Below are 26,923 nucleotides of genomic sequence, written 5' to 3'. Positions count from 1 at the left end.
AAGCTCAGAGTACTTGGGTAGCATCCAAATTTATTCTTGCATACGCCAAAGCATTTGTAGATTGCTTTATTATCTAATGGATAAAGTTCCTATTCAGTTCTTGAAAGACCGCCACATGTGAACAAAACGATGTTATCTATCCATAAAAGTGAATTAATTTATTGTCGAAGAGGATAAAAACCTCTTTATTTAATAAGACCTCACGTATATTACAATAATTATAAATTTTATTCTTCATATCAGTGTGGTCGCAGCGGCAATTCAGGTCTCAATTTAGATAAAGATTATATTGTGGTAACAGCAAAGATAAAGGATTTTATTGTGGAGACTTCATAGAAAAGACTTGTCGGCGTAATACTCGAGACATATCTTTCTTGATTGTGATACAGTGTGTAACGAGCCACGCTTTTAAAAGAACTGCGAAGATGCCGAAGGACATAGTGAATAACAAGGTAAACCTGAAACACGTAACATAAAAACAATAATAGCAATTGCACATATTATATAGTTTTCATGTCTAAGACATTATGTATGCATTACATAACTATTTCTTGTTTTTCTAAACGTTCGGGATGTATTATGTATCATGTTTTGTTTAAAGTATCTTATAAAACAGAATGTGAAAGAGATAACTATTAAATACGTAGTTGCTTTGTGAGTACAATATTGTTATAAAGAATACAAATTTAATATACTTAAAAAAATACCTCGTATCCAAACATGTTATGGATACGAGTTATTTTTATATATGTGAATTTATACAGTTTTTTAATAATTATAAACTTGTAATTTAAGATATTGTGTATCTACTGACAAAAATATATTTGATAATATTGTTACTGCGTATCTTAAACTTAGATGACTTGATTTAAATATTAAAAAAATCGATGTAGACAAGCTTTCTCAAGCAACAACAAGCAGAACAATTTATTTCCTTTATTCCATAATTAAAAAAGGTAAGCCACTGATCATTCAATGCAGAGTGACATTTGTAAAGAATGGAGTCTAACAATTTAAGACGACATGAATACACGTTTTTATAGGATGGCGAATCGTTCAGACAATCTTGGATTTGTCCTAGTTTAAAATGCATGAAACGTCGGTGCAAGAAATCAAATCTAAATTCAAAGGTATGAACAGCAAACTGTAATTTTAATTAAAAAAAATTTTTAAACATTCATCAATACGCTTTTTATAATGTTACTGTAAAACATCGGTTCCATTTTTTTGGAGTAAATATTGAAGTCAAGTATTACAATTTAAACTGATGTGCAATACTTATAGTGCTCCAACGATATAGTTCATTATTTGGTTTCGTTCGATGTTTGATGTCTTTTATTGTATGTAACATTCTGTCAATGAGATGTTTGTTATGTTGCTTTATTGAAACTTTCAAATCGCTTTTGCCTTCAATTGACCAATGAAAAAAAAACTTACGTCTAAATCTAGTTTAGTTCGGTTGTTTTAATATACAAGAATGAAATTCTATCGAGATTATTTCTCTCAGACTTTCGTTTCTTTTCAATTACTTTAAAATAATAGAAACGTTTCGACATATTCATTTATTATTTTTCTTATCATTAACTTTAACAATTCTCGATAGAATGTAACTAAGCTCTTTTGGAAGAGTAGTCTTGGACATATCGAGCTTGACGGTTTATTTAACTCGACTGGTCGGCCGAAGATCACTTGGTTGCTAAGATGTACAGTCTATGGAATAACGATGTACCAGAACTTCGGGAATTAAACTTCCGCTTGAACCGTCACTCGAGACGTTTATTTTCGATTCGGGGTTTACCTACAGTGCCGAACATTCTCATTCGCTTGATATTATCAAATTACATTATTATAAAATTGAATATTCGTTGACTTGTTTGTTTTCGTTCGCCGTCTTTTTACGACGTTTTAATGTATATCCCAATTTTTCATTATGAAGAATGGAAAACCTATTCCGTGTACGTACGTCGTGTGTCTATAATGTGCATTACGCACGTGTACGCTAGGGCCGTAAATCCCCCGATTGCTTGAGGAAATTGCTTTGTTATTTCAAAACGAACAGCTTACTTTGCCCGTTACATATTACTCTGACTGCTTTTGGATTTAAAATAATAAAACCTATCTATACGTGTATTTTGTGTTCGATAAAGGTATAAAATTATGCAAGTTATTTTGTTTTATTCTACACAATAATTACTTATTTAACCCTTAATTAGGCGCATTAAGAAAATCACTCAATTAGGCGCATGGGGTCTTAAATGACCCCAAAAAAATATTGAGAAAAGAGTATCAAAAAGGAATAAAACTTAATGGATTTCTTTAGTAATTAATAAAGTTCTTTAATATACTTAACTTTAAGAAACAAATACTTACTATGACATTAAAAATATAAAAAAAAAAACAAAAACAGTAAACCTCTCTTTAAACTAATTTTTTTGGCATAGCCAAGATCAACTTAAGAAATAAAGTTTATTCAGCCTCATCAGCGGAATCTTCTGTTCTGCATCCGACGCAGTAAATCCTTGGGTGTTGCTGACAAATAAATTTACGACACTTGAAACATTTTGGTGGCACTTTTTTGTCGTTCTTTCTAGGACATGATGAACAGCGCCCGCGCTTAGCTGTCGATTGATAAACCGCCTTGGAGCCGTCTTTTTGTTGTCGCTGGTACAGCACGTAGTTGTATGCGACGTTTTTGGTGATCTTCCACAAGTGCCGCAGCTATTTTCTTCAAGAAAATACGTCTTGTATATGTCAAAGTCTTCTCAGTATTCGCTTTGTGTATGACAAATGGGTTGATTCCAGATATGTTTATACTCCAGGTAAATGTTAAATAATATTTTGTGCTCGGGTCCTTACTGCGTTCGATGGTGGTACTTTACACTATTTCACTTTCGGGCCATTTCTCTGAGTATGTCGAGATAAAAAATAATTATCTTCCGTTGATACAGGGATGTCTTGAATATGTTCAGACTCCTCAATTTCGCTTTCTGAATTATGAGCACTATCAATAACAGCATCGTTTAAAGTTTCATGAATTGTTTAATGAATTGTAGTTTATATAGGATAATTGGTTATAGAAGTTATAGCTTTAAAAGGGTATTCACTCTTAACAATGTTATAACATATTTTGTACGTGGTTTTTAATACCGTGATTATATTTATTTATTTATGACTAAATATAATCTTATGTTCTTGGACAACTTATAGGTACCTAATATATATCGATTACGTTATTGAAAATATTAACACGTATCAGTTTAACACGTACTAGTTAACACAACAAGCCGCGGCAGTCCAACTATAGAGCACTGAGATTTTCAATCGTTAGTCGTGGGTTCGATTTCCAGGACGCAATGTTATAGAACTCACAATTTTTGCATTAATTACATAGGAGTGGCACTGCTCACACATAGGTTTCGAAAGGATAGACAGCAGCGTCCTCTGCGTACCATGATACTATATTGCAATAGCCAAGCTGCCTATCTTCCTGTAGCTATCTTTGAGGGATAAAATGACAAGTGTACGCGACTTACGATTTAATAGCTTTAAGAAAAAATGGATTATTATTAAAACAAATTCATTTGATTTAATATTTATCTTATTGTTTCTTCTTTTTTATATATCCATGCGGGCAACATTTGTACACCTCTCAATCTTATCGCCTTAAGTATGTTAATAAAATTGTAATTATAATATGAATTAAGCAAACTAGATATAAACTAAGTCGTCTGAATTATGCCGCTGCATTAAACATTCAAACACTGAACGATAAAGTGACAACATATAATATACATACATACATAAACACACTAATTAAAAACATCACGTGTGAAAATACGTCACCTTGTAGACTCATTTAAGGGTAAAATGACACGGTTATTTTCTAAATCACCACTATATAAATCCGACAATTTATAAAATTTCATTATAAAAAATAATTTCATAATAAAATAGTTTCCTTTATTAAATACGATACGTACAAAATAAATATAATAACAGTTTTAACGTTTTAACTAGTATGATAAAAATATAATCTTTTGCGTACATGTTACTAAACAAAATATCCTCGTGCGACCAATAACAAACAGCATAAAATAATAATTTAACATTAATGAATTCATTCCAGAAAAAGTTATTTACAAAATATAATTACTTTTAAAAGGTTTATTTAAAAAATTATAGAATGTTCCATCTCCACAAATTCCCTATTGTATGGGATGAAACATTTTATCCTGGCAGGATATTTTGTATTCAGTCCTACAGCTATATACATACATACTAATATAAAGCATGATTCATTCACATGCGATAAGGAAGTACTGACACACCTACTCATGATAAAGCAAGCGGGTAATTCCTCACATTTGGTTTATAGAATCGAATAACATATATATATATGAACCATCCTACGCCCGCTTAGCGTGCCCGACGCTGCCTTTTGCGCGTGTATTTTTATAATTCCTTACTCCAAAAATATTCTACCCAAGTCTTTAAAAGCTAATTCTATTTTATGTATGCAATTTTTTTTAAATTAACGACCGATCAACCGCTTTGCGGGTGGAATTTCGTACAATGCATTCTTAGCTGATCTTTATTTCAAGAAGTAAAAATTTTTACTAAATTTCTAGTTTTTAAACCTTATGGTTTCAGAGATATCGTGATGAGTCAGTACCCAGGTGGAAATCTCTTACACCGTATGGTTAGTTATAGGTGTAAAAGCTTTTAAGGGGTGAATGCTCTACTCATATATCAAAAAAAAAACTTAAAAACTTCTAACATCTATTGCCAATAACCCTGTATGAAGCGTTCACTCTGTAACTCTATTGGAATGCGACAGGCTGATTACTTCTGACAGTACAAAGTCGACAGGGACGAATATTAAGCAATAAAAAGAATAAGTGAAAATGCAAAAAAGTCAAACTAAAAAAATTTTACCTTATATATGAAAAGGCCCTGACAGTTGACGGTAGAGGTAGGAATGCGCAAAAAAAAACATATTAAACAATAATTAATTTTAATATGTCGTTGTCTTGGTCGTTTCTACCTATAGACGCCCTCTGCAACGCATAGGCCTCCACCAAACTTATCTGTGAGGGTCTATACCGGAATCATCACACTTTGCAGGCAGGTTGGCGATCGCAGTGTGGTATTATGGTACGCAAAAGACGGTGCTGCCCATCCTTTAGATTATAATATGTAGTAATCCGAATTTTGACAAAATTCCGTGTTACTATATTGTCAGCAAGCTATTTATTTTTTCTAAAAAAATTCTTCGTTTTTAGTTAGTGTACCATACAATAATAAATAAAAAACCAAAGAAGCTATACATCGCCTCTTTAAAACCTTTATATCTGCAACCAATCACTCTGGATATATAAAAGAATAATCGTAAACATTTTCTTTGTTATATTACTTATCATACAGTAGCAACTGATTCACAAAAGTCCAAGGTTTTCGGGAGGACGCTTCTTAGATTGACTGTGGTTAAAGGTCTCTGAAGTTTAGACTTTGAACGGCACGCGTTTAGCAATCCTATTCAAAGTGCCCAAGGAGACTTTACCATGGCTCTATCCGTTGTTATTATTGTATTATGCGATTATAAAGAAAATGTCGAGCGACAACTTCAAACCGAAAGACGATACGTTGGTAGGCTCCCTCGCCAGGTGGACCGAAACATAATCAAAGTCGAGGGCAGTTGTTGGACGCGGGCACCACAAAGCATTGCAGTGTGCGTCTATCAGTCGCCATACTGATAATGACGACGAAAGGAAATGTTTTGTCATCCTTAGCGTGTATTTCATATCACATACTCACTAACATTTAGATCGTCTTCGCTAATTATTTTTAAACAACATTTTGCCACGAGCAGGACGTCTCTATGGCAATGCTAATGTCTCTATGGCTGCTCATAATGCATTGCTACAAATTAAGTTCAAATATGTCACGGCACGAATTCGTTTGATGCTGTATAAAATAAATATTTTCTCAGTAATTTTATTAGTAACTACTTTGTAAAATCGAGTGCGGCAATTGTCCCCAACTGCTGAATAATTATTACCTTTCATGCATCCTATTTCTAATTATGTAACAACAGCTATACTTGTTTTACATAGCGTAATAAAGTTGGTGGATAAAAGGCTGTTTATTTTTTAATATACACAAAAATTTTTGCGCCATCATTCTGCTATATATTACCGTGCGCAGATAATGATAAACCGTACTATACAAGATAACATTCACATCATTACGATAAAATTATTAGGACTAGATAGTAGTATATTGCACTTGTTTTAGCTATCCAGCAGGATATGCTTTCGACTCGAATACACTTACCACTTCTGATCTAAATGTTAATGTGATATATGTTGTAATAGATCAAAACAATGCTAATCATCATTTAAGCCGTAAGACGCTCACTTATAGACCTGGGCATTCTCCACAGATTTCCAATCCGATTGCATCTAGCGTCTAACGACGACATTAACAAGGTCATCTGTCCACTACGGGGGTGAATGTCTTATTCGGCCGTTTGCCGGTCTTCGTCTCTACTTTTTAAGGCTCAAATGACTATTCTGCGCGCTATTTGGGCTGCCCACTACCACTTCTACTTGCCAATCCGCGGGCCTTCGTCAATTCGAAGAAAAACATGTTTATACAACAAAATAATGAAATATTTCATATAAATCATTGTTGTAGTAAAAGTCTCGTATACACCTGTACTTTATTGATGGAATAATTTTATAAAAAAAAAACGACACTGGTCTACTAGTTTATCTCAGCAATAATTACTAAATATAATAATAGTTTTCTTTTTTAAAATAAATACATTGCGAAAATAACAATACAAGACAAAGCCATGAGTAATAATTGTTATCGACTTACACGAAAATTGATTAGTGATTATTCATCGATTTCTGTTAATGTGTTATCTTAAAATCCACATCGTTAATAAGTTCGACTGGAGAAAACAAACAAAGAAAAAACAAACGTAAAGTTCAATTTTTTATTGGTTTTTCTTTATTTTTATCTGCTAATCTTTCTAGTTTCTGTTAGATGTTAGCTCTGTTAGCCTTGTACGGCTGTTATAACTTCGTCGGCCACAGAACTCGCGAATTGGAGGCCCGCATGTTAAAATTAAAATTTTTGCCCCCTACTAGTTCTGCACGTTCTAGCGCACCACTTTGATATTACGTGGCGCGCCTATGTGACTCGGATACACCGTTTCTCCGTCCCTTCGGGCGATGTTGGGAGGAGCAATCCTCGTTTCGTAGCTGTTGCCGTCGTTTTAGCTGCCTCTTTAGCTCTTGATGTTGAAGTCTACTTCTTTCTTAGAGTTCTTCTTTATAGCGGTCCTCTTGCATAGGCGTAGCTAGTCCGTGTGGTGATTTATGCTGGTGTTCTTCCTGCTCTTGTGTGGCAGCATCTAATTCTTTTCGGGGTCGGTGCACATTAGCTAATAGCACAGTAACAAATCACAACAACGTAATATTCGTCGGATGCAGTAAATGATCTTTTCTATTCGTATTTATTTCTCTTTTTTGATATAAAATTTAAAAAATTTAAACAAAAAATGAAATGTAAATTAAAAAAATTCTAATTAAAATTGTAGTCCTCAGTAGTTAGTTATAAATGCTGTCCTGTTTATTAATAAATAATTTTAAGCCAGTTAATTATTAATCACAAAATGTTATTAATGAGAATAATCTAATATAAAGAACAATATATAAAACAATAGTTATTATCGGTTTTCATTTGATTCTTGTGCCAAAAAATGATGCGCAGTTCACTCAACAGATGGTGCTACAATACGAACTACAATAACGTAATAAATATATAGAAATAAGTCTGTACCTAGCCTACCTCCAAAAGAGGCTTACAACCAATGATCATTATTAATTCTGAGTCACAGTGACGTTTACTTTTTCCATTTAACATTATGACTAACGTTTTAGGTCTTATCGTACTTTAATACTTTTAGTACTATGCAGCAAATCTTTCTTTTGATAAAAAACCTAAAAGTGTTGTGTAGATAAGGCTTCAAATAATTAATATAACATAAACTACTAGAATATTTATAAAAGCGCAAATAACAAAGAAAATACAATAAAATTATTAATAAAATTATTGGCGTACTAAAAACCGGATGCAATAAAATCGTATAATTAAGAAGTATAACAATTAAAATACTGATGCACTTGATTATTGATAATAAGATGTGTAACACAATCACAATATTTATACACATTATGACATTTCTCAATGGATGCGACATGATCTGGACATAATTTAGATGTAGATAGTAAAACCTCGAACGTGCCATTTAACCTTTTTAATAACTCTATTTACATCAATAAGAGTTAAATTAAAAATCATAAAGTTTTCGTATATTTTAGATTAAACTACATTGTAAGGAGAGTAGAGAAAAATCAATATCACTTATAATAAATTTTAAGAAGTGGACCACTGTAAAAGTTCACGAGTTATTATTCAGCAGGTGTAAGTGCTTGATGTAAATATTTAGGAGTCTAGCAAAAAAGCCTACAATTGATTGACTGCATTTCGGCTACTATGAGACTGCTCAAGGTCACCCAAAATGCTATGCACGGATTTTCGCAATCGATTCTGAACTGAGGAAACCCGCAAAAGAACCAACATGAGAACATGTTCGGCGTCACGTCGACGTAAACAGAGCTTTCTAAGAAACCTGCGCCTACGCTGACTCATCGTCCCTGATATGAATTAAATAAATAGAATCATTAACTAATTTTGTAATTATTAGCAAAGCATACTATAAACGTGTGGATATTATAAGTTAAATATTATACGTAATTAATGACAATAGAAAGATTGTTCTAAACCCATCTCTGAAAAAAAAATTGAAAGTGATTTGAATTTTTTTTATTTGAATTTTATTAGAAATTTATGTAAAAATATTGTAACAGATGTAACAGACGATTTATATATGCTACCTACAACACGAAATTTTACTATAGAAACCCAATGGTCTGAACGGTATAGACAGTTTTTGACTCAACAGTAAAAAACAGTTATGATTTAATATGTACTTAAATTAATTAAGACTAGTAATTTATTTTTTATTTTAAGTAATCGAAAGTGTCTGCGCTTCTTATTGATTCACGACACTGCTCACTATTGAAGGAAAGTAAAACAAAGGAGGTATGTTTCATAATTCGAGGTCATTTGAAGAAAACCTTGAGGGTAATAGACAATTAACTATTTAGATTAGTGTTAGGACAAATTCGTTAGATGATTACTCTATGCACTTTAATACAATCTCATAGATATCTCTTCAGCCTTTGTGGACTAAACAAATATGATACAAAAAATAAAATTTTGGTGCTTATTTTATGACGACTATCTTTAAAATCTATAAATCAAAAATATAATTGTTTTGTCGCAGAAATTTATCTATAAGCTCTTTCATATATTTTGTTGAGCAAAAATTACCGAAATTTTCACATCAAAACAGAATTAATTATTATCTATTAATATTAAATTAAGAAAAATAATTATTTTAAATTATGAAGTGAATTAAATGAAAATAAAGTTTATTACACTAAATATCCACCAAATCCAAAAGATTAAGAAAATAAGTAAAATTTTCGGATATGTTTCTTATTAGTCATTTATTAAGTATATCAGGTATAGAATTTCACAAACTTATCGAATCGAATTTCATAAAGCGTCCACAGCTGTTGCGTTATTTTAATGTGGATTGCGTGAAGGGCATCACGTGAACGGCAAAAATGCGGCGCGCCGGTCGGGGGCCGGGCGTGACGTCAAAAGGCACGCGGGGAGCAAAGAAGTTAGGGGGGAGACCGCTAGAGGGTGTGGTGCACATGCGCCGCGACCGCGTCGTCTCAAGGTGACCCTCTGCTAGTACAAGTGCTCAGCGCCGCGCCGAACGCTAATCAGGTTCCTTTCACTTCTGAACGACTAAACGGTCTCGGATATACCGGTATTTGTCTGTACGCGGATATCTACCGTATCTCGGTGCCCCGTGGAATTTATGACAGCACCCTGTGGACGCCAACGCTACTCGTTCATCACTTTTTATCTCAGTCTGCGCGACTGACAAGACGAATCGATATGCGTCAAGCAAGAGACATCGTAAGTATCAGACAGTTAAATATTTACCATATTGTTAAGTTTCCAACAGGAATACTCAACTAGACGGTAGATAGACACACTTATAATTGTACAATATTTACAAAACATCTGTATATTAACTACAAAACTTATAGTATATAGTAATATAATTTTTTAAGTTCATTATTTATACATTTTCCTATTTATACTTGGGAAATTAATGCCCTTTATTAAAAGGAAATAACGAAAAATTCGAACGTTAGTTATTTTAGAATTTGTTTATTATTTATTACATACCTTCATTTAACCTTATAATTTGACTATTTCATGCTTATTCAGTTCGAGGTTCAAGTTAATAATCAATAATAAATGTACGGGAATCTAATACGTCATAAAACAAAAGTAAGAATTTATTTGTTTCAGTAATAAGTACCACCATTGTATTATAAATCCTGGAGATTAACAGTGAAAGGAGATTAAAAAACAAAAAATTGTTTATGTTCTTGTATTAAAATGTGTTAACTATAAATCAAAACTTAAACATCATGTCGGACGTAGGTTGCTTATAAAACGTGCAAAGGTTGACGTAACACTTGTCCAAAATTTTAATGAGGTAAAACTGGATTTAACTGGTTATTCACACGAATTGATAATTTGTTAGCCACGAATTTAGCAAACGAAATATGTCTTTTAATGTAACACACACGCCTTCATTATCTGTGTCGTACAAATATTTAAAAAGCCGTGTAGACGTAAAGAAGTTCCACAATTGTAAATTTTTAATTCATAGTAATACTAGTTACATTCATGCTAACCATGATTGTACATGATTTTAATAAAATATTTAATAAAGTTTAAAAAACTTAATTACGAAATTCGCATATAAACTAAGTTTTAATTTTAAACGTAAAAAGTACCCTACCACTTGAGTTGAATGAACCTGATTTTATAAATGTTTGAAACATTGTCTATGATTATGTGAAAAATCTCTTTGTTATAAATTACGAACATTTAAAAAAAAATACATTATTTTGTTGTAATAGTACATCAATTTTCTTCTGCTATGTTTTTAAAGATTGCAATGGAAAGTTTATTATCCGTTATATTAGATAGTGTTATCAGTAAATGTGCAGAAAGAACCAGTATCTAAAAAGCGATTTGCTGGTTTATCAAAATACTTCAAACCAATTATGATAAAACTGTCTGCACCTGATTTCGGGGACGTCTGCTTTTTTATGTCGTCTAATTTGTAATATTTTTAATAATCGGATTTATGTCATGTATATTAGATTCTTGATAAATTTTATTCAATTTGCTTCCAAGGAAATCTGCCATTTATATATTAATTGTTTTTTCTGTTAATTATAAGAGCTACATTAGAATTGTGATTAGGAATACATGGCTTCTAGCTAGCTTTTTGTTAGGCGGGATTAAACCGCGTGTTTAAATTTAATTTTGCTTTGAAATGAATAATAATATAATAGAATAATAGAAATGAATCAAATAGTTTGCCGCTCTATAATATTTTCACCTGAATGTACTATCCTAAACTTAACCATGACTGATATATAATATAAAAATTTTCCATATCTAAGAATTTAAGTTTTTTTGCTTTCTCTTCATTCTACGCGTAACCATCACGTGACATTCAGAAATAAACAAGGCGTATAAGAATCAATGCCAAGAAAATATTCAAAACAGTTAGTCCTGACACGAGGCGTACAAAAATAAATTGTTATATCACCATATTTGATCTTGCAAGTGTTCTTTATTCACTCTATATCGTAATGTCATAGAACTGTAAAGGTTAACATTAGACCTCTACCTAATCAATATTTGAAATAATTAATACCAGTGGTCAGCCTTGGCGTCACAGTTCATTGCGTTCTGTCGAACTTTGTACTACGTTCGCATATCGTATCATAAAACATGCACAGTAGTTCCAATAATACTAATTATTGTAAAGATGAATTCTGAATAGATAATCTGAATAGTCGAAATCATCATGTTAGCCGATAGACTGCAAGGCACAGACACACCATAGGACAGACATAGGCCACTCCAAAGATTATCACGATGACCGGTATTGCGCTGCTCATATCCAGCAACGAGGTCGACCTAACCAAGCTGCATCTACTGGCTCATGCTTGCCATACGAGAACCTTTCGGCTCTAACAGCCATCGGTTTCATGGAGGGTGTGTCTCGCACACTGCCACTATAGACGAGCAATTCTTGAAGCTGATTCGATCTTGCAGCGAAACTCGGTACATAGTCCTCTGGGTGGCCACATTTTATTTCTGGAACATAATAATCAGTTTTTTTATAGAGTAGTACTAATCCTAAAATATATTTTTTACTTGATGTTAATGATAGAAAAATAATTATTTAATTTAAATCTTTTTGTATACATAATTGAAAGACGTCATAAATAAGACAATACACTATAACATGTACAAATCTTACTGACATTGCATAAAAAAAACACAAGGTCACGCAGCCTAAGTGCCGAGTTGTACATTTTAAAAGGCTTTTTTATCATACACAGCATAACTTTCAATTAACATAAGAACACTATCTACCATAATTTTAAGCCTTTAATTTTTTTGTTTATAATATGTTTTTGTTACCTCGAGCTTGTCATAAATAAATTCTTACATGAGTATTCATAATTTTAAAGAAATTTATTTATTTTGAATTCAAAAGTCAAGCTAATTTTTACAATTTAATTTGGTGCATTTCGTCAGTCTAAATTCATTACACTACCCTTTGGTGCCACACTAATGCAATTGTAAATATAGAAGACGTCGACTCGAGGAATTTAACTGACGTCACGAACAAGCCCACACGTCAGCCAATCACGTCCATACACAAAGAGGCACGCCTGAGGAAGTATAGATAAACGGCTTTTTGCTCTCCCTGGCTAAACCAAAAAACTGATAATCCACGAAAAAGATCTAGTAGGACAAATCAATTTCTTATTGGGATTTTAAAAAAGGCTTGTCAAATGTATCGGTTGTCGTAATTTTTCTTTTATATTGCTAGGCATACTGGCTATACTCCTCTTGCGTGTAGCATATTGGCACATACGAAAGAGATAACAATAGTTTATTATCATGAATGAAACGTGCACGTTAGTCAGTTCATTTCGAAGCACGTTCGACGGTCAACGCCGTCGTAACCGTATTCTTCAATTTATAGTTGATTTAGTTGGTCGTGTTGTAGACGACATTACGTTCGGTTTACAATAACTCGGAAAATATATTTATTTCAAAAAACAAAAATGGGTATGGCGGTGAATAATTTACCTCAGGTGAGCATATTACGGCATTATATTATTTTACGTTATATAAGTTTTCTTAGTGTTTGCCGGTTCTGAATTGATGGGAAAGCAACCAAAGTAGTAGAGAGTTTGTAATGACCGCTTTGACCTTGTGGAACTCGTTCGCGATAATGGACGGTTTGCCCGCTATAGCTAAGTCGCGCACGGAAATTGTATTTGTTTGGACCGCCTTGACTTTTATGCCCAGTTTATAAGTTAATTTTAAAGAAATAATAACACACAAACTAAACTGTTACTGTTATTTGTTGTGTGTTATTATTATATGTTTACCCAAAACGCCTTTTGCGTCATGAATATTTTTAAAGTGTAATTTTGTTTTAAGAATTTTTCGAAATATCCAATTTCCTTTTTTTTTAGTGAATCATTTGTGCTTTTATTCTTTTTAAATATCTGGCAAATGATATTAGAAATAAAAAGATGTGGTTAGTGATGATGCACTCCCTTTGAAAATTTGTTCAATGTACACTGCACTTTAAAACCCTTTTTAAATATTATCCTCCATAATATATCTATTGTTGAATTTAAGAAGCTGTTTTATAAAATAGATTTTAATTAAAGCTAGGATACTTTCATTACACATAATTATAATCTTACATAATGTATGTAACAATTGGAAAAAATTGTTTTTTAACGGCTTAATTTAATTGGCTAGACGTGTTATAGTTAATACAATGACTGTTTATCATACATAATTCATATTATGGATATGCGCGAAGGGTAAAAAAATTAAATATTTGTAAACGCAATCGCAGACTTTTAAATAAATTATTTATTACAATTGCTGTTCAAGATATTGTACATTTATATTTATCATTAAAAATTTTTGTTTAATTTATTATTAACACAATATTCTTTGTAATTTATTGGATAAATACTTTACAGATTCGTGAAGAGTGTGAGGTGTTTCACCTATCAGATAAACAGATCAGGGAGATAATGAGCAGATTACACAACGATTTGTTGAAAGGACTCGGTAAAGATACACATGCTTCAGCGATCGTTAAATGTTGGATAACGTACATACAGGATTTGCCGAATGGGAAAGGTAATTTTTACATACGCTACAAAATTATTTTCACGTTGGCCTCGCAACAAACTAATGCGGCTTCCTGCTTGGCCAAGCTAATCAATGTGATCAAATTGACGTATAAAAAATGTTGAGATCTGTTTATGTTAATGCAATACAGTAAAAAAATAAATAGATATGCTATCTGTATATATATACAACCGATGATTTTTTTTTTCAGAGCGAGGTAAATTTTTGGCGTTAGATTTAGGAGGTACTAATTTTAGAGTATTGATTATTAACCTTGGCGAAAATCACTTCGATATGCAATCTAAAATTTACGCTATACCTAATCATATCATGACCGGTACGGGAGTGGCTCTTTTTGACCATATAGCCGAATGTTTAGCTAATTTTATGAAGGTAAGTGTAATTATTTGGTTTTTAAATTATAACAGTTAGTCTTCATATTTTAATATTATTCTATTTTTAATTTTTAGGAGCACAATGTGTACGAGGAGCGATTAGCGCTTGGTTTCACGTTCAGCTTCCCGCTAAAACAGCTAGGGCTTACAAAGGGCATACTTCAACGTTGGACCAAAGGATTTTCCTGTAGTGGCGTTGTAGGGGAAGATGTAGTTCAAGGGCTCAAAGATGCTATAGCCAGACGAGGGGTACGTCAACCAATGCTTTATTTTCAGATATATAATAGTTACGTAATAAAAAACTAATATTTTTTAGGAAATAATTTATTATCTATATTATTAAATTAAAACATTATCTATTCATATATTAAAATTAATATATATGTTAATGTGATTCATTATCTTATTATCTAGTACATATTTTGGGTCTTAACCAATATTGGAATATTTGAAATAATTTAGATTTCCTCTGCAAAAATAATTAATAATAAAAAATAAGAAAAAATACATTATTGTCCAAGTGAAAAATATTTTTTTGGAAATAAGGGGCCAAATTTTTACAGGACCTTTCGTTGTCCGTGATGGGCATTCTAAACGATGCAACCGGGGCTCTTATGTCCTGTGCACATAAAAACCCCTATTGTCGCATAGGAATTATAATCGGTAAGTTGACGATGGTTTCAGCTCTCTTAGCATTATAAGGCATGAATCTTGGAGCTGACATGAGAGCCAATAGAGGCTTTCAATAACCTTAAACCTTAGCATATTATGTTTATTTTTGAACAGACATATATTATTACATGTAAATGCATTACTGAATGTTTACAGCTGAAACAATTAAAAATATTTTAATGAGATTAATGTACATTTATCACAGAAAATGTATTGCTATTATTATTTTTAATATGGTTAATATAGGTAATTCAGTATCTTATTTTTTTTTATTTAGCTTTCACCACAATATGGCGACAGCTAATTTTATCATGCGGCAAATGTAATGCCAGAAACATAAACGTATGCTTTAATAGTCACAACAATGTTAATAATGATGACTTGGAGTTCTATTAATTATTCCATATCCTTAAATATCTAAATACTGTATATTGCATAAAATCTGTATGGTTAACGCTTCTTACTAATGATACCAACTATAAACAAATAAAATAGCATGCTACTTCTAGATAAGGCCAAAAAATATGTATTTATAATACAGATAAAAAGATATAATAGAAACTATTAATATGTTTTGATAAAACAATGTATATTTCAATGAACATAATATGCTAGCCTGTTGAAATCCTCTATAATCATCGACAACATATCGCGGGTCTATCACTCACTGGTATGATTTCTCTGTTAAAAATTGCATGTTTTCTCACTCTTGTAGGACGTACAGATTGATATTTGCGCTATACTCAATGACACTACGGGTACATTGATGTCGTGTGCGTGGAAAAATCACAACTGCAAAATAGGACTCATCGTGGGTAGGTTATAATTGATTATGGCGTTTTGGTTTGTGTCGCTGGCTTGCTTAATTGTTGAGTGATTTGGTGACAATCACGTAGTTTCATGGGATTTGGTGATTTGTATATTTCATAATTTTTTTTTATATCACCTTTTTTTTACTAATAATTTACTGCCTACTTTCAGTAACCAATAGCAGTGAATTCATTGCAATTAAACTGAATTATTTCTCATTAATATCACGCCATATGTATCAAAATTACAATTATCATTGATTATAAACATCATCATTAATTATTTTCATTGAAATTAATTGAATATAACTTTCTTTTATAAACCACCATGATGGATAATTGCATGATGATTCCCAATTTGCACAGATCGTTAATAAACATGTCATCTAATAATGCTGAATAGAGTACATTTATCAATCATGAACACACCATAACTTTAATCGCATGTGCTATGTATGGTTAGATAATAATTTCCTTTAAAGTATTTAATATATAATTAACATTTTGTGGACTAAAGGATTTTCAATAATTTTACGTATTAGGAACGGGAAGTAATGCATGCTACGTCGAGAAAACTGAGAATTGCGATCTATTCGATGGAGAGCCCGGCAAGCCTGAGTTACTTATCAACACTGAATGGGGCGCTTTTGGAGACGACGGTACCTTAGACTTTATCCGAACAGAATTCGATCGGGAAGTCGACGTCAACTCTATTAATCCAGGAAAGCAAATGTATGTATAACATAAAGAGTATTGTCCCATTTTTTATTTCATATTCCATTTTCATCTGATATTTATTAAAAAGCTACCCCAGACAGAAACAGACTTCGCATTTTCAAAAGTTATGGGGCTGTCGCGATCCAACATACAAAAATAAATGAAACTTATTACAGAATGGACACTTTTACATACAAAAACTAGTTTTCTGTTCCATACATTGCGAAACCTAGCACTAACTTTTTGTTTGGTTAGACGACAAATGTTTGAGAAAAGAAAATTGTGGTTTTTACTATTTTTCTGGCATTTATTGACATTCTTTCTACCATGCAGAAAAAAATGGTCAAATTTGACGATTACTAGATATTTTTATTTGCATAGATAACCTGAAAACTTTTTTTTGTAATACACTTTAACTGTTAAACCTTTTTATTTGAAATCTCATGACAATCACAATTTGTTTCTTTTTTTAATAAATACTTATTTCCTTTATCGAGACTCTACTGCGTGCATTTTTTGACCATTTTCATCGCTTTAAGTGATAATCGCAAAAAATATATACGGAACCTCCTTAATTTTTTATCAATGTCAGAACATACATGACAAGCGTTAAATTAAAGAGAATATTTCATCATATTATTCGTCACACACATGATGTAATGATAATGTTCGTGTTGTACATACGAACATTATCTTCTAATATAAAATTGTCGTAATCATTACTTGACAAATTTCTGTATTCTGCAAATTATTTTAACCTATGTTGCCAAGATGTTCTGTTATGTATATATGATTTATAATTTTGCAGACAGGAGAAGATGATATCTGGCATGTACATGGGCGAACTGGTTCGTCTAGCCCTCGTCAAATTCACTCGAATGGGTCTGTTATTTGGTGGTCATGGCTCTGATCTACTGTTCGAGAGAGGCAACTTCTACACGAAATACGTTTCTGAAATAGAATCAGACAAATTGGGCGATTACACCAGCTGCATGGAGGTCCTTGAAGAACTTGGTTAGTGATATTAGTTTATATATATTTAAAAAAAAATTAACTTGGAATGAAATTAGCACCATGGGGTAAGAAAAATTAACAGTATGTCAATCATTTTTCTGATTTTTGAAGGTTGTGCTAGAAATGCCTTTGCAGAATCTATGACAAGTTTTTTCCATACCCTTCTGTCCGTTTTTTTTAAATAGTAGGATAGTCCAGTAACTGACTCGAATCACTCTAACCAGTTGGTAGATCATAGTCCACATGGTCTTAACTTCTTCATATCATATTGTGTACAACTACACAGAGCTATACATAATTATGCACAATTTTAAAGATTACTATTACATACACAAGACTAGCGATTTTACATCTAATTGGTAAAATCATTATTAGTTTTTTTTTTTTTGTAACTGTTAGACTCGTTGTAAATATCAATTAGCAAACATTTACATGTATATAAAAATGACTTTTTTTTATTTATAATTCTTCATACTTGCAAAAACAGCAACACATATTAAATTTGCATATATAAACATAATGTTCCGCATATAATTAAAACACTAGGATACTATAAACTATCTTCTATCTTTGAAAATGGTAATACTGTTTTTTCATAACGGATTAGCTCTATTTGCCTATTGAAATTTATACATTTGGGTTTGATGTGTCAGAGTGCTTGATCTATAACACCTTGCAGTACAGATACATTAAAAACTTATGATAATTTTACAAATTAATTGTAAAATTTTGTTATGTAATTGTAATGTAAAAATAGAGCCTAAATATTTGTAGTAAAACTAGTTACAGCTCATTCATCAATTTAGTTGTCTAGAAGTGGAAAAGTGCAATCCTATTTTGTTTATCTTTCCCAGTGTGCTCACACACAGCCCTGGATTTGTTAACCGAGATCTCTTAACAGTTACTAAGCAGGAGACCTTTCCAAAGCTTTGACTCGAATGTTACATCATTTGTTTCACTGAATTGGGAAATCGCCAGGCTTTTTAATTTAAACCGAAGGTGCATTATACAATGGCCCCGAGAAATTAATATAAAATTTCGGTGTAAACAGTTGGAAATTTATTATTATCGAAGATATTATATAGTTTCTTTTTATAGGTTTAGTAATAATTACACAAAAAAACATTCTTCATCTCCATGCAAGAAAATACTGTAATTTATTACTGTTTGCGCTTTAAATACTTAGTCTAATCTAGCATAAAAGTAATTCGTCTCACTTTGACCGTCAGACTTTTTTGGTCGCGTAGTATTTAGAGCCCAAAAGATTAAGCAGCTTGCGTGAGCGTAATGTTATTGTTACAGGACTATCGCACGCGACGGAAGCTGACATGGCGGCGGTCAGGCACGTGTGCGAGTGCGTGTCGCGGCGGGCGGCACACCTGGTGTCGGCGGGTATTGCCACGCTGCTGAACAAGATGGCGGAGCCGCGCGTCACCGTTGGCATCGACGGCTCCGTCTACCGTTTCCACCCACACTTCCACACGCTCATGTGCGAAAAGATAGCTCAGCTTGTACACCCCGGCCTGCACGTTAGTATATATTTTAATAAGATCTTTTTACATAATTACGGTTCTCTTCGTGACGTTACGAAGCGATACTACGCAGTTGGCTTGTATATATGTATAAAAATACTAGCTTTCCTCGCATTCACCCGAATAGCAACGGCGGCGGAATGGTTCCAGCGCAACGTAGACCTCCACAGCAACCTCAAATTCCCCACGGTCCAAGAGTTCTTTCTGGCTTGCTCAAAAACTTACTTTGACTCGGCCTCCGCACATCCCAATCCTCTAATAGCCAGCGCCTGACGCTAATCTCCCCGCATCTCAGTAAAGACCAAGAGACGTACTAAAGACGTTCTCCTCACGCCCATCAGAGGGTTTCCACAGAACACTCGCCGCACCGTACCCCCTGCAGACACTCACAACACTGCAAGCGCAAACCACTCGGCATCACCAGCAACCACTGCACCTGCAACACTTTACACAGGTCGTCGCGTTCTACAGAACAGAACGAAACATCACCCACCACGCCACAACACCCGTTTTTAGTTAGCGGCCGCCCGCTCCCTAACCGCGAACAGCGTGGGCGGACCGTGATTGGATCCGGATCCCTCTTTGGCCCGCCTGTGGTCCACGCTGCCGTCCTAACCCTCAAGAACACTTCCCGTCAAAGCTCTACCGCGAAGTGCCTTAGCAACGTGTGAGCGTCCCCGTGCAACTGGTAGACGGCCAACCAGCTTTTAGTTTCTAGTTTTTAAAACTAGTTCACGGACCCTTCCGCTCCATGAACTCAAAACCGACGAATATGTAAAAGCCTTAAGGCTAACAGCATTAACATCATCAGAGAAAAAGCAAAAAGCTTACCTCACCATTTACCCAAACTTAATTAATGCACTCAGCCCACTTTGCAGACGAAATCTCATCAAATCGATTTTTTCCATATATAACAAAATAATATTGCTAAGTTGATTTATATACCCAGAACTTAAAAAGCCATTTAAAATAAATGTTTCTAATAATATATATCCAAAAAATAGTCTTCATTCTGCTTGATTATAAATAACAAGCTGTTCCCTGCCTGTTTTGCAAACTTTATTAATACCCCTTAACCCACCTTGCAAGTAGAAATTTGTAAAATAATTTATCGTCTTGTCCTCAAGAGAATATTCCAAACAAATTTCAAATCTCTAAGTTTTATGGTTTCAGAGATATCGTAATGGGTCAGACTGGGTGGAAACCTCATATATGTATGTATAGGTAACCGAAACAATAACATTATTCGAAACTCCTATCTCGTTCTGACAAAATCTAAATAGGTATTATCTTAAGGAGTTTACTGGATTACACATATAGTAGAAAGACTCTTTGAGATTTTAAAGGCAAGCATTTATTAAAATCATAATCTATAAATTTTATTAAAACAGTAATAACGCACTTATTCATTTTCATTTTTAGCTGAGAAGTGCAGAAAGCACCACAGCATGTAGCTATGTATGGTGATTTGCAAAATATTTTCTTAGTTAAACACATATTTACAAACGTTCGTTTTATATATGTAAACTTCATACCAACTGATATGTATGTAATACGTATTTTTTAATTAATTTTGTGACATTGAACTACATTTAGATACAATTAAAATTTGATTATATTAACATATGCTACAAGGGTTAAATTACGTCTTATATATTTCAATAACTTGGTTATCTCTAGTGATAAATGATTCGAAGCCAAGCCCCCTTTTTCTCGAACGCGACGTTCAATGTTCATTTGATAATGTGACGCAAACAAAACAAAATTTATCGCTTAATAACAAACATGTTTTAATACCGAGAGAATACGCTTCACTGGCTTGACACACCTCCTATGACGCAATATTGAGAAATAAAATTGGTTTTGTTGAAATCTAGTCTATAGGTAATAGTTTTATCAAGGGTGAATGATTATAAATGTAAAAGCTTTAAAAAGGAGATTATTATACTTTGATCTATTTAAGGTATTTCCCGTTTATCAGCAAAAACCTTCAAAGTTTTAATACCTTTTTAAAATAGGTATCAAATTATCCCTGTATTACACAACATTGAATGCGATGATAGGCCAATAATTTAGGACAGTATAAAGTCTACAGGGACAGATAAACAATAGATAGTTTAAATATGTTGTTATGTATTTAAATTTTGAAAACTCTTTTTATATGTTATCTTTACGCTTTTTTTAAAATCTTTGATTTTTACTTAGGGTTTATGATTCATTGATTTTTCAAGTTTTTCTAATAGTCCTGTATACACTGAAATGGAAGGTATAACAAGGTTTCTTTACCTCTGAAATACTTACTTTTCATTGTTAAGTTAAGTTGTTTTACTACTTTTCATTGTTAAGTTAAATTGACAAGGTGACCTTCAAGACGAAATAATACTTTGTATTGCAAGTGTAATATTGTCGATCAAATATTGGTGGCAAAAGCTGAAACCCACTCAGTTGGCTCCTGTGGAAGAGTAAGACAAGAACAAGATATTGCATATATCTAAAAAGTTTTACAAATATTTGTATTTTAATGTACCCATTAAAAATACGGATTTTAGTCAAATTACCCGTAAATCTAGTTTTAAAACAGACATCATCTAATAAAAGTAACACACTCTTTATGCCTGAATCAATAAAACAATTAACTCTCGCTGAGATAACTGTTGTAGATATTAACCTTTTATTTCACTTTTATTCACTCAGATTTTTTTTGCCAAGTTAGTAAACCATAAAATCATTAAACACAGAAATATTAATAACTGAAATTTATACTTAAAAATCTGAATTGGGGCAACCTTCCGGTAATTCTTATTAACATTGATTATTAATCAACATTCATATAATATTCATCTTTAATGATTGACTATAGATGTAAATGCTATAGTATTATAAATTATATATTGTAAATTAACATATAGTACATCTTATTCAAAGATCGATGGTTTCAGAAATAATAAAAAATAATGATAATATAGTCTGGAAAAGCATTTACAAGATTCGAATTACTACATACATAGCGATTTTTAATTAACAATTAAATTAATTTTGATTAACTAAATATCCCTGATGACTTTGTATTGCAAAGTTATTGGCCTGTTGCAAACCAATAGAATTCAGAGTGATCACTTTATACAGGATAATTGGAAATAGGTGTAAAAGCTTTAAGGCTTTCATTACACCTTTAACTTATCACTATGTACACTTTAACTATGCGAAGGTCTTCCTTGCTAGAGCACAAGTAATATGCTTTACTTTAAACCAATGAACAATGTATTTATTAATCAAAATCATCCAACTATATTATCGTAGTGGGCCCGCAGAGTAAAGACAGTGTAGTTACAATTATTTTGCCTATAATCAAATATAACAATAAAACTAAATCTTAACACAATTTAGATTTTACATCACTGTATATAAAAAATATATTGACGATATAGTTTGTGTATGTAAAGAGAAATGCAAGAATGTTACATATTCCATGATCTTTTTGAAATTAAAGACAGTAAGAAATTACAAACTTAAAAACCTAAAATTAGTTACATTTGTTACCTTGAAACTATCTCACTAAGAAAATTTAATGAATCAAAGTCAACAAAACAATGAAAATCATTACTAAACAGGGAGCAATATTCCAGCGCAGAATTCCCCAAACTTTTTTGTGTCGTAGACCCCTTGCCATGTTTTCCTGTGTTGGGTAGACCCCTGCTTACCTGATTTTGATTTCCTGTAAATTTCTAACTGTACTGAAGTATAGTGTTAAAAACTTAAAGTAAAAACACATGTTTATTTATACATTTATTAACTGACTTTAAATTAAAACTACTCAAAATAAAATTTTGTGTGTTATGTAAAATATACGTGATATTAAATAAACATAAAATAAACTATAAATAAAATAACATAAGCAATAACTCAACATTTTTAGTGAGAAGGATGAACCTGATACTTTAATAATAAATTATCAACATTTGGCGTCAATTCTGTAAGGGTTAATCTTAAATCTCCTCGGCTAATGATGTCCAGTCTGTTCCTTTTTTTCGTTAGGAGATTGGTAACAGCGCTGAACCCCCTTTTCACTACTCCTCTTTCTATTAAACATATGTAATAAATTTTATACTTTTATAAATAATGTGAATGTTTTGATATTATAAGATAGTATGATGTAAGTAAATAGGTACTATCAGTGTATGTGTTGAGATCCACTATCGTGGACCCCCATTTTCATTTCATCTATCCCCAAATTTTTTTTTGCTGTAGACCCCTTGCAGGTTGTCATAGACCCCTAGGGGTCGATATAGACCACTTTGGGAATCGCTGATCCAGCGCATTCTGCAGAACAGACAGTAATAATTACGATTAAATTATATAATGTGCCATACATTTTTAAAGTCAATAAAAAACATTTTTGTGATAAATTGTGTTAATTTTATGTTTTTTCTTTCCCCAGTTCGACTTGATGCTCTCAGAAGACGGCAGCGGCCGCGGAGCGGCGTTAGTTGCAGCCGTGGCCTGTCGTCAAAGCCTGGCCGTCGCGTAACCAAGTCACTCCTTAGTGTATCATATAGCCCATTATAAATCTTTTTGTCTGATTTAAACCACAAAATTTGTCATGAAATCTGTATTATTTGTTAAGTTTCGTTTTTTGAGAGGACCACTTGATTTTCTCTTTTCTTATCATGGTTGGTACAATGTAGAATTTATAGGAAGTTGAAAATTTTTAAACCGCTAACTACTTAATGAGCAAACATACATGGACTAAATAAAATGGCGAAAAGTCATTGCTGGATTTAATTACGTCATAGGAAACATTTTATCGTATTTTAAATAGAGAATTATTTATTTGATAAATTTACAGATTATATACACTAATTAAATTGGATGATTATTTATTAATACCGCCGAACAGGTATCGGCAATTACGTTTTTAAACGTAGTTGAGATTCCTCTATTTTTAAATTTAACCTTCAAGTTTTAATCATTCATAAGTGTCAGTTGCTGCGGCTTAAGTTTTCATTGATATTACTTGCACTTATTCTTTTAAATGGTGACGTGTGAGCGAAACTTAAAATGTAGTGTAATGCCTAAATTTGAAATACTATGTAAAAATGGCTTTACAAATACATTAAGCTTGTCTGGGATGTACAAGTGGTTCTTTTGTACTGTCAGAATACAAGTATAAACTGCATTCTAACTCCTCGGAGCGTTTTGTTATAAAAATGAATTAGTAAGATATTAGCTATTAGTTAGGTATTACGTTTTCTGAGTGCTAGAAAATTTTACGGGAAGAAAGTAACAGCAATGCAAAAGATGTACTGCTTATTAAATATATAAAAAGTTAATTTGAAATTATAAAGTTTTGGCCCTTCACAAGATGGTGTATCTTTAAATTTTTAATTCATTTCAAAATTACACCAGGTATTTAGTTAAATAAAATATAGGTCGGTCCAAACAATAATTTTTTTTAAAAGGTAAGTAGAAAGAGGCTTAGACTTTTGGAGCCTTCCACACACGTCGAATATGATCATAAAGCTTTTGTCGTTGCATTTGATGTACAAAACCAGGGGATACTCATATTTGATGCAAAAAGCCACAATTAATGTGACTAACGAATTAAACATAAATTTACAATTTTCAAAAACCTTTTTTGACATATTATTTAATACAAATTTCGTGCGTACTTATTAAAATAAAAACTTAGTTTAGTCTAGTCACAAAAAACAACATACTTAATAAAATGTCCTGAATGAAGGAGATACAAGAAATATTGTGAGTCAATTTGTTATCCCTGTTAACAGGTGGATATTTTTATTTGCTTGCAAAATTTTATTGAACACCTTTAAAATTAATTTTTATATTTTTGTCTTTGATATTCACTGTTTTAGAAATATATAAACGTTTTTCACCTTTATAAAAAGTCGTACACTAATTATTCGAAATTAGAGTACTAAGACTATTGGAGAATACAAATCATACAAAGAACACCTCAGCAATGAGTCAAAAGTTATTTCAGTGAATAATATTTTTAAAACGTTTATATTTCGTAACGAAAAATATTAAAACATCTTTCTAATTTTTGATATTTGGATGATATATATTTGTATGATGCCATTTTCTAAAAAAAATGTTTGTTTACGAAGTTGCCTAGACTTTGATCACGTTAAACGAATGTAGAGATAGCAATACCCGCAAGAATCTCAGCGACGCTGTTGTAATCTTTCGCTTAAAGTAGGTACGCGTTCTATAGGTTCATTATGTTGATCATTCCATGTTAAGATCATTAACTCATGTAATTATTTGATATCGATTTATTTTTTATCATTAATTTTATGATTTTGATTATCAGATTTTAATTAACCGTTCAATAAATAGAAAATGGGATACAATCTTCTATGTCTTTAACAAGGCTTATTAATAATCGAAAATAATTTAGAAGACTTATGTGCGTGTTTTGAATTTTTACTGTGATAGAACTAGGACTTACTGTAGAATTGTTTACATTTTAGTTTCTTTTGTATTTTATTATTTTTGACGTAAACCTTAATTGTAGTGTACTATGTTTATAATTTCTGATGTAGATTTTAATTTCAATCATCTGTCTAACTGTACAAGCGGAATAACGTAGAAGAGGATATTTTTCTTTATTTTAGTAAAAGTTGGCTTCAGCATAAAACATTCAATATATCACACCCATTATAGTTCCTAGTTATGAAAATAGGTGCATTTTATGTTAAATACGTGTATTCATAATTTTGTTATTGCATTCTATGCAATGAAATGTTTCTTGGTTTTAGTTTATGGTGTTAATATAATTGTGTATAAAGCAATAGTTTCTACTTTATGTATGTGCCAGATTAATATTACCAGTAAATACATAGCACATTGAGACCAATTTTTATTTATTATAATTATGTTCATATGAATATTACAAAGGAAATAACATGAATAATCTCAAGGGAGAAATTATTTTTTTCATTATGCACCACAGTACATGTAAACTTAAAGAGGTATGGATAAGGCTAGGCAAGGTCATATGGTACTAAAAATAGTCATTCAAACTTTTCTTGTACGCAGAATGTTTAAGCGAAAATTAGTTTCATATGGTATAACTATTAAACATTTTCGACGAATTTTTTTCAGTTTGTCGCCTTTCTTGTCTGTTCTTACCTCTTAAACGTTTTATTATTGTATTTAGGTTTACAAAAAGATACTTATTGTTAAATTAAACATTTATGTACAAGTGAAAATGTTTTATGTTTTTGTTTTTGCTCAAATTTTTACAAACCAATAAACACCAATAAATGAAAAT

The 26,923-nt window shown here is 32.0% G+C and overlaps 1 protein-coding gene across 5 annotated transcripts; it reads left to right on the top strand.

The window, feature by feature from the left end:
* Hex-A (Hexokinase A) lies at positions 1-26,923 on the top strand. 5 transcript variants are annotated; one of them, XM_068761386.1, is made up of 9 exons: positions 1-452; positions 14,334-14,496; positions 14,699-14,880; positions 14,958-15,131; positions 16,270-16,369; positions 16,906-17,095; positions 17,889-18,094; positions 19,397-19,623; positions 24,065-26,923. In XM_068761386.1, exons 1-9 carry the CDS (start codon positions 426-428, stop codon positions 24,152-24,154), a joined length of 1,359 nt encoding a protein of 452 aa, XP_068617487.1. In that variant the 5' UTR covers positions 1-425; the 3' UTR covers positions 24,155-26,923. The 5 variants fall into 5 exon arrangements, with proteins under 5 accessions (XP_068617487.1, XP_068617485.1, XP_068617483.1 ...); XM_068761384.1 differs by lacking the exons at positions 1-452; positions 16,270-16,369 and adding exons at positions 1,063-1,130; positions 15,446-15,545; XM_068761382.1 differs by lacking the exon at positions 1-452 and adding an exon at positions 1,067-1,130.

The sequence above is a fragment of the Battus philenor genome, unplaced genomic scaffold, assembly GCF_028537555.1.
Source record: "Battus philenor isolate CCGP_79_NKW_IND1 unplaced genomic scaffold, ilBatPhil1.0.hap1 SCAF_14, whole genome shotgun sequence".
NCBI classification, from domain to species: Eukaryota; Metazoa; Arthropoda; class Insecta; order Lepidoptera; family Papilionidae; genus Battus; species Battus philenor.
Note: the sequence above shows the minus strand (reverse complement) of the source record. Positions and strands in the feature narration are given on the sequence as shown.

Coding starts and splice junctions, on each gene's coding strand:
- Hex-A (XM_068761384.1), top strand. CDS start 1,092: ATGAAACGTCGGTGCAAGAAATCAAATCTAAATTCAAAG. Junction 15,132..15,445: donor ATGCTATAGCCAGACGAGGG/GTACGTCAACCA, acceptor AAATTTTTACAG/GACCTTTCGTTGTCCGTGAT. Junction 15,546..16,905: donor TCGCATAGGAATTATAATCG/GTAAGTTGACGA, acceptor TTTACGTATTAG/GAACGGGAAGTAATGCATGC.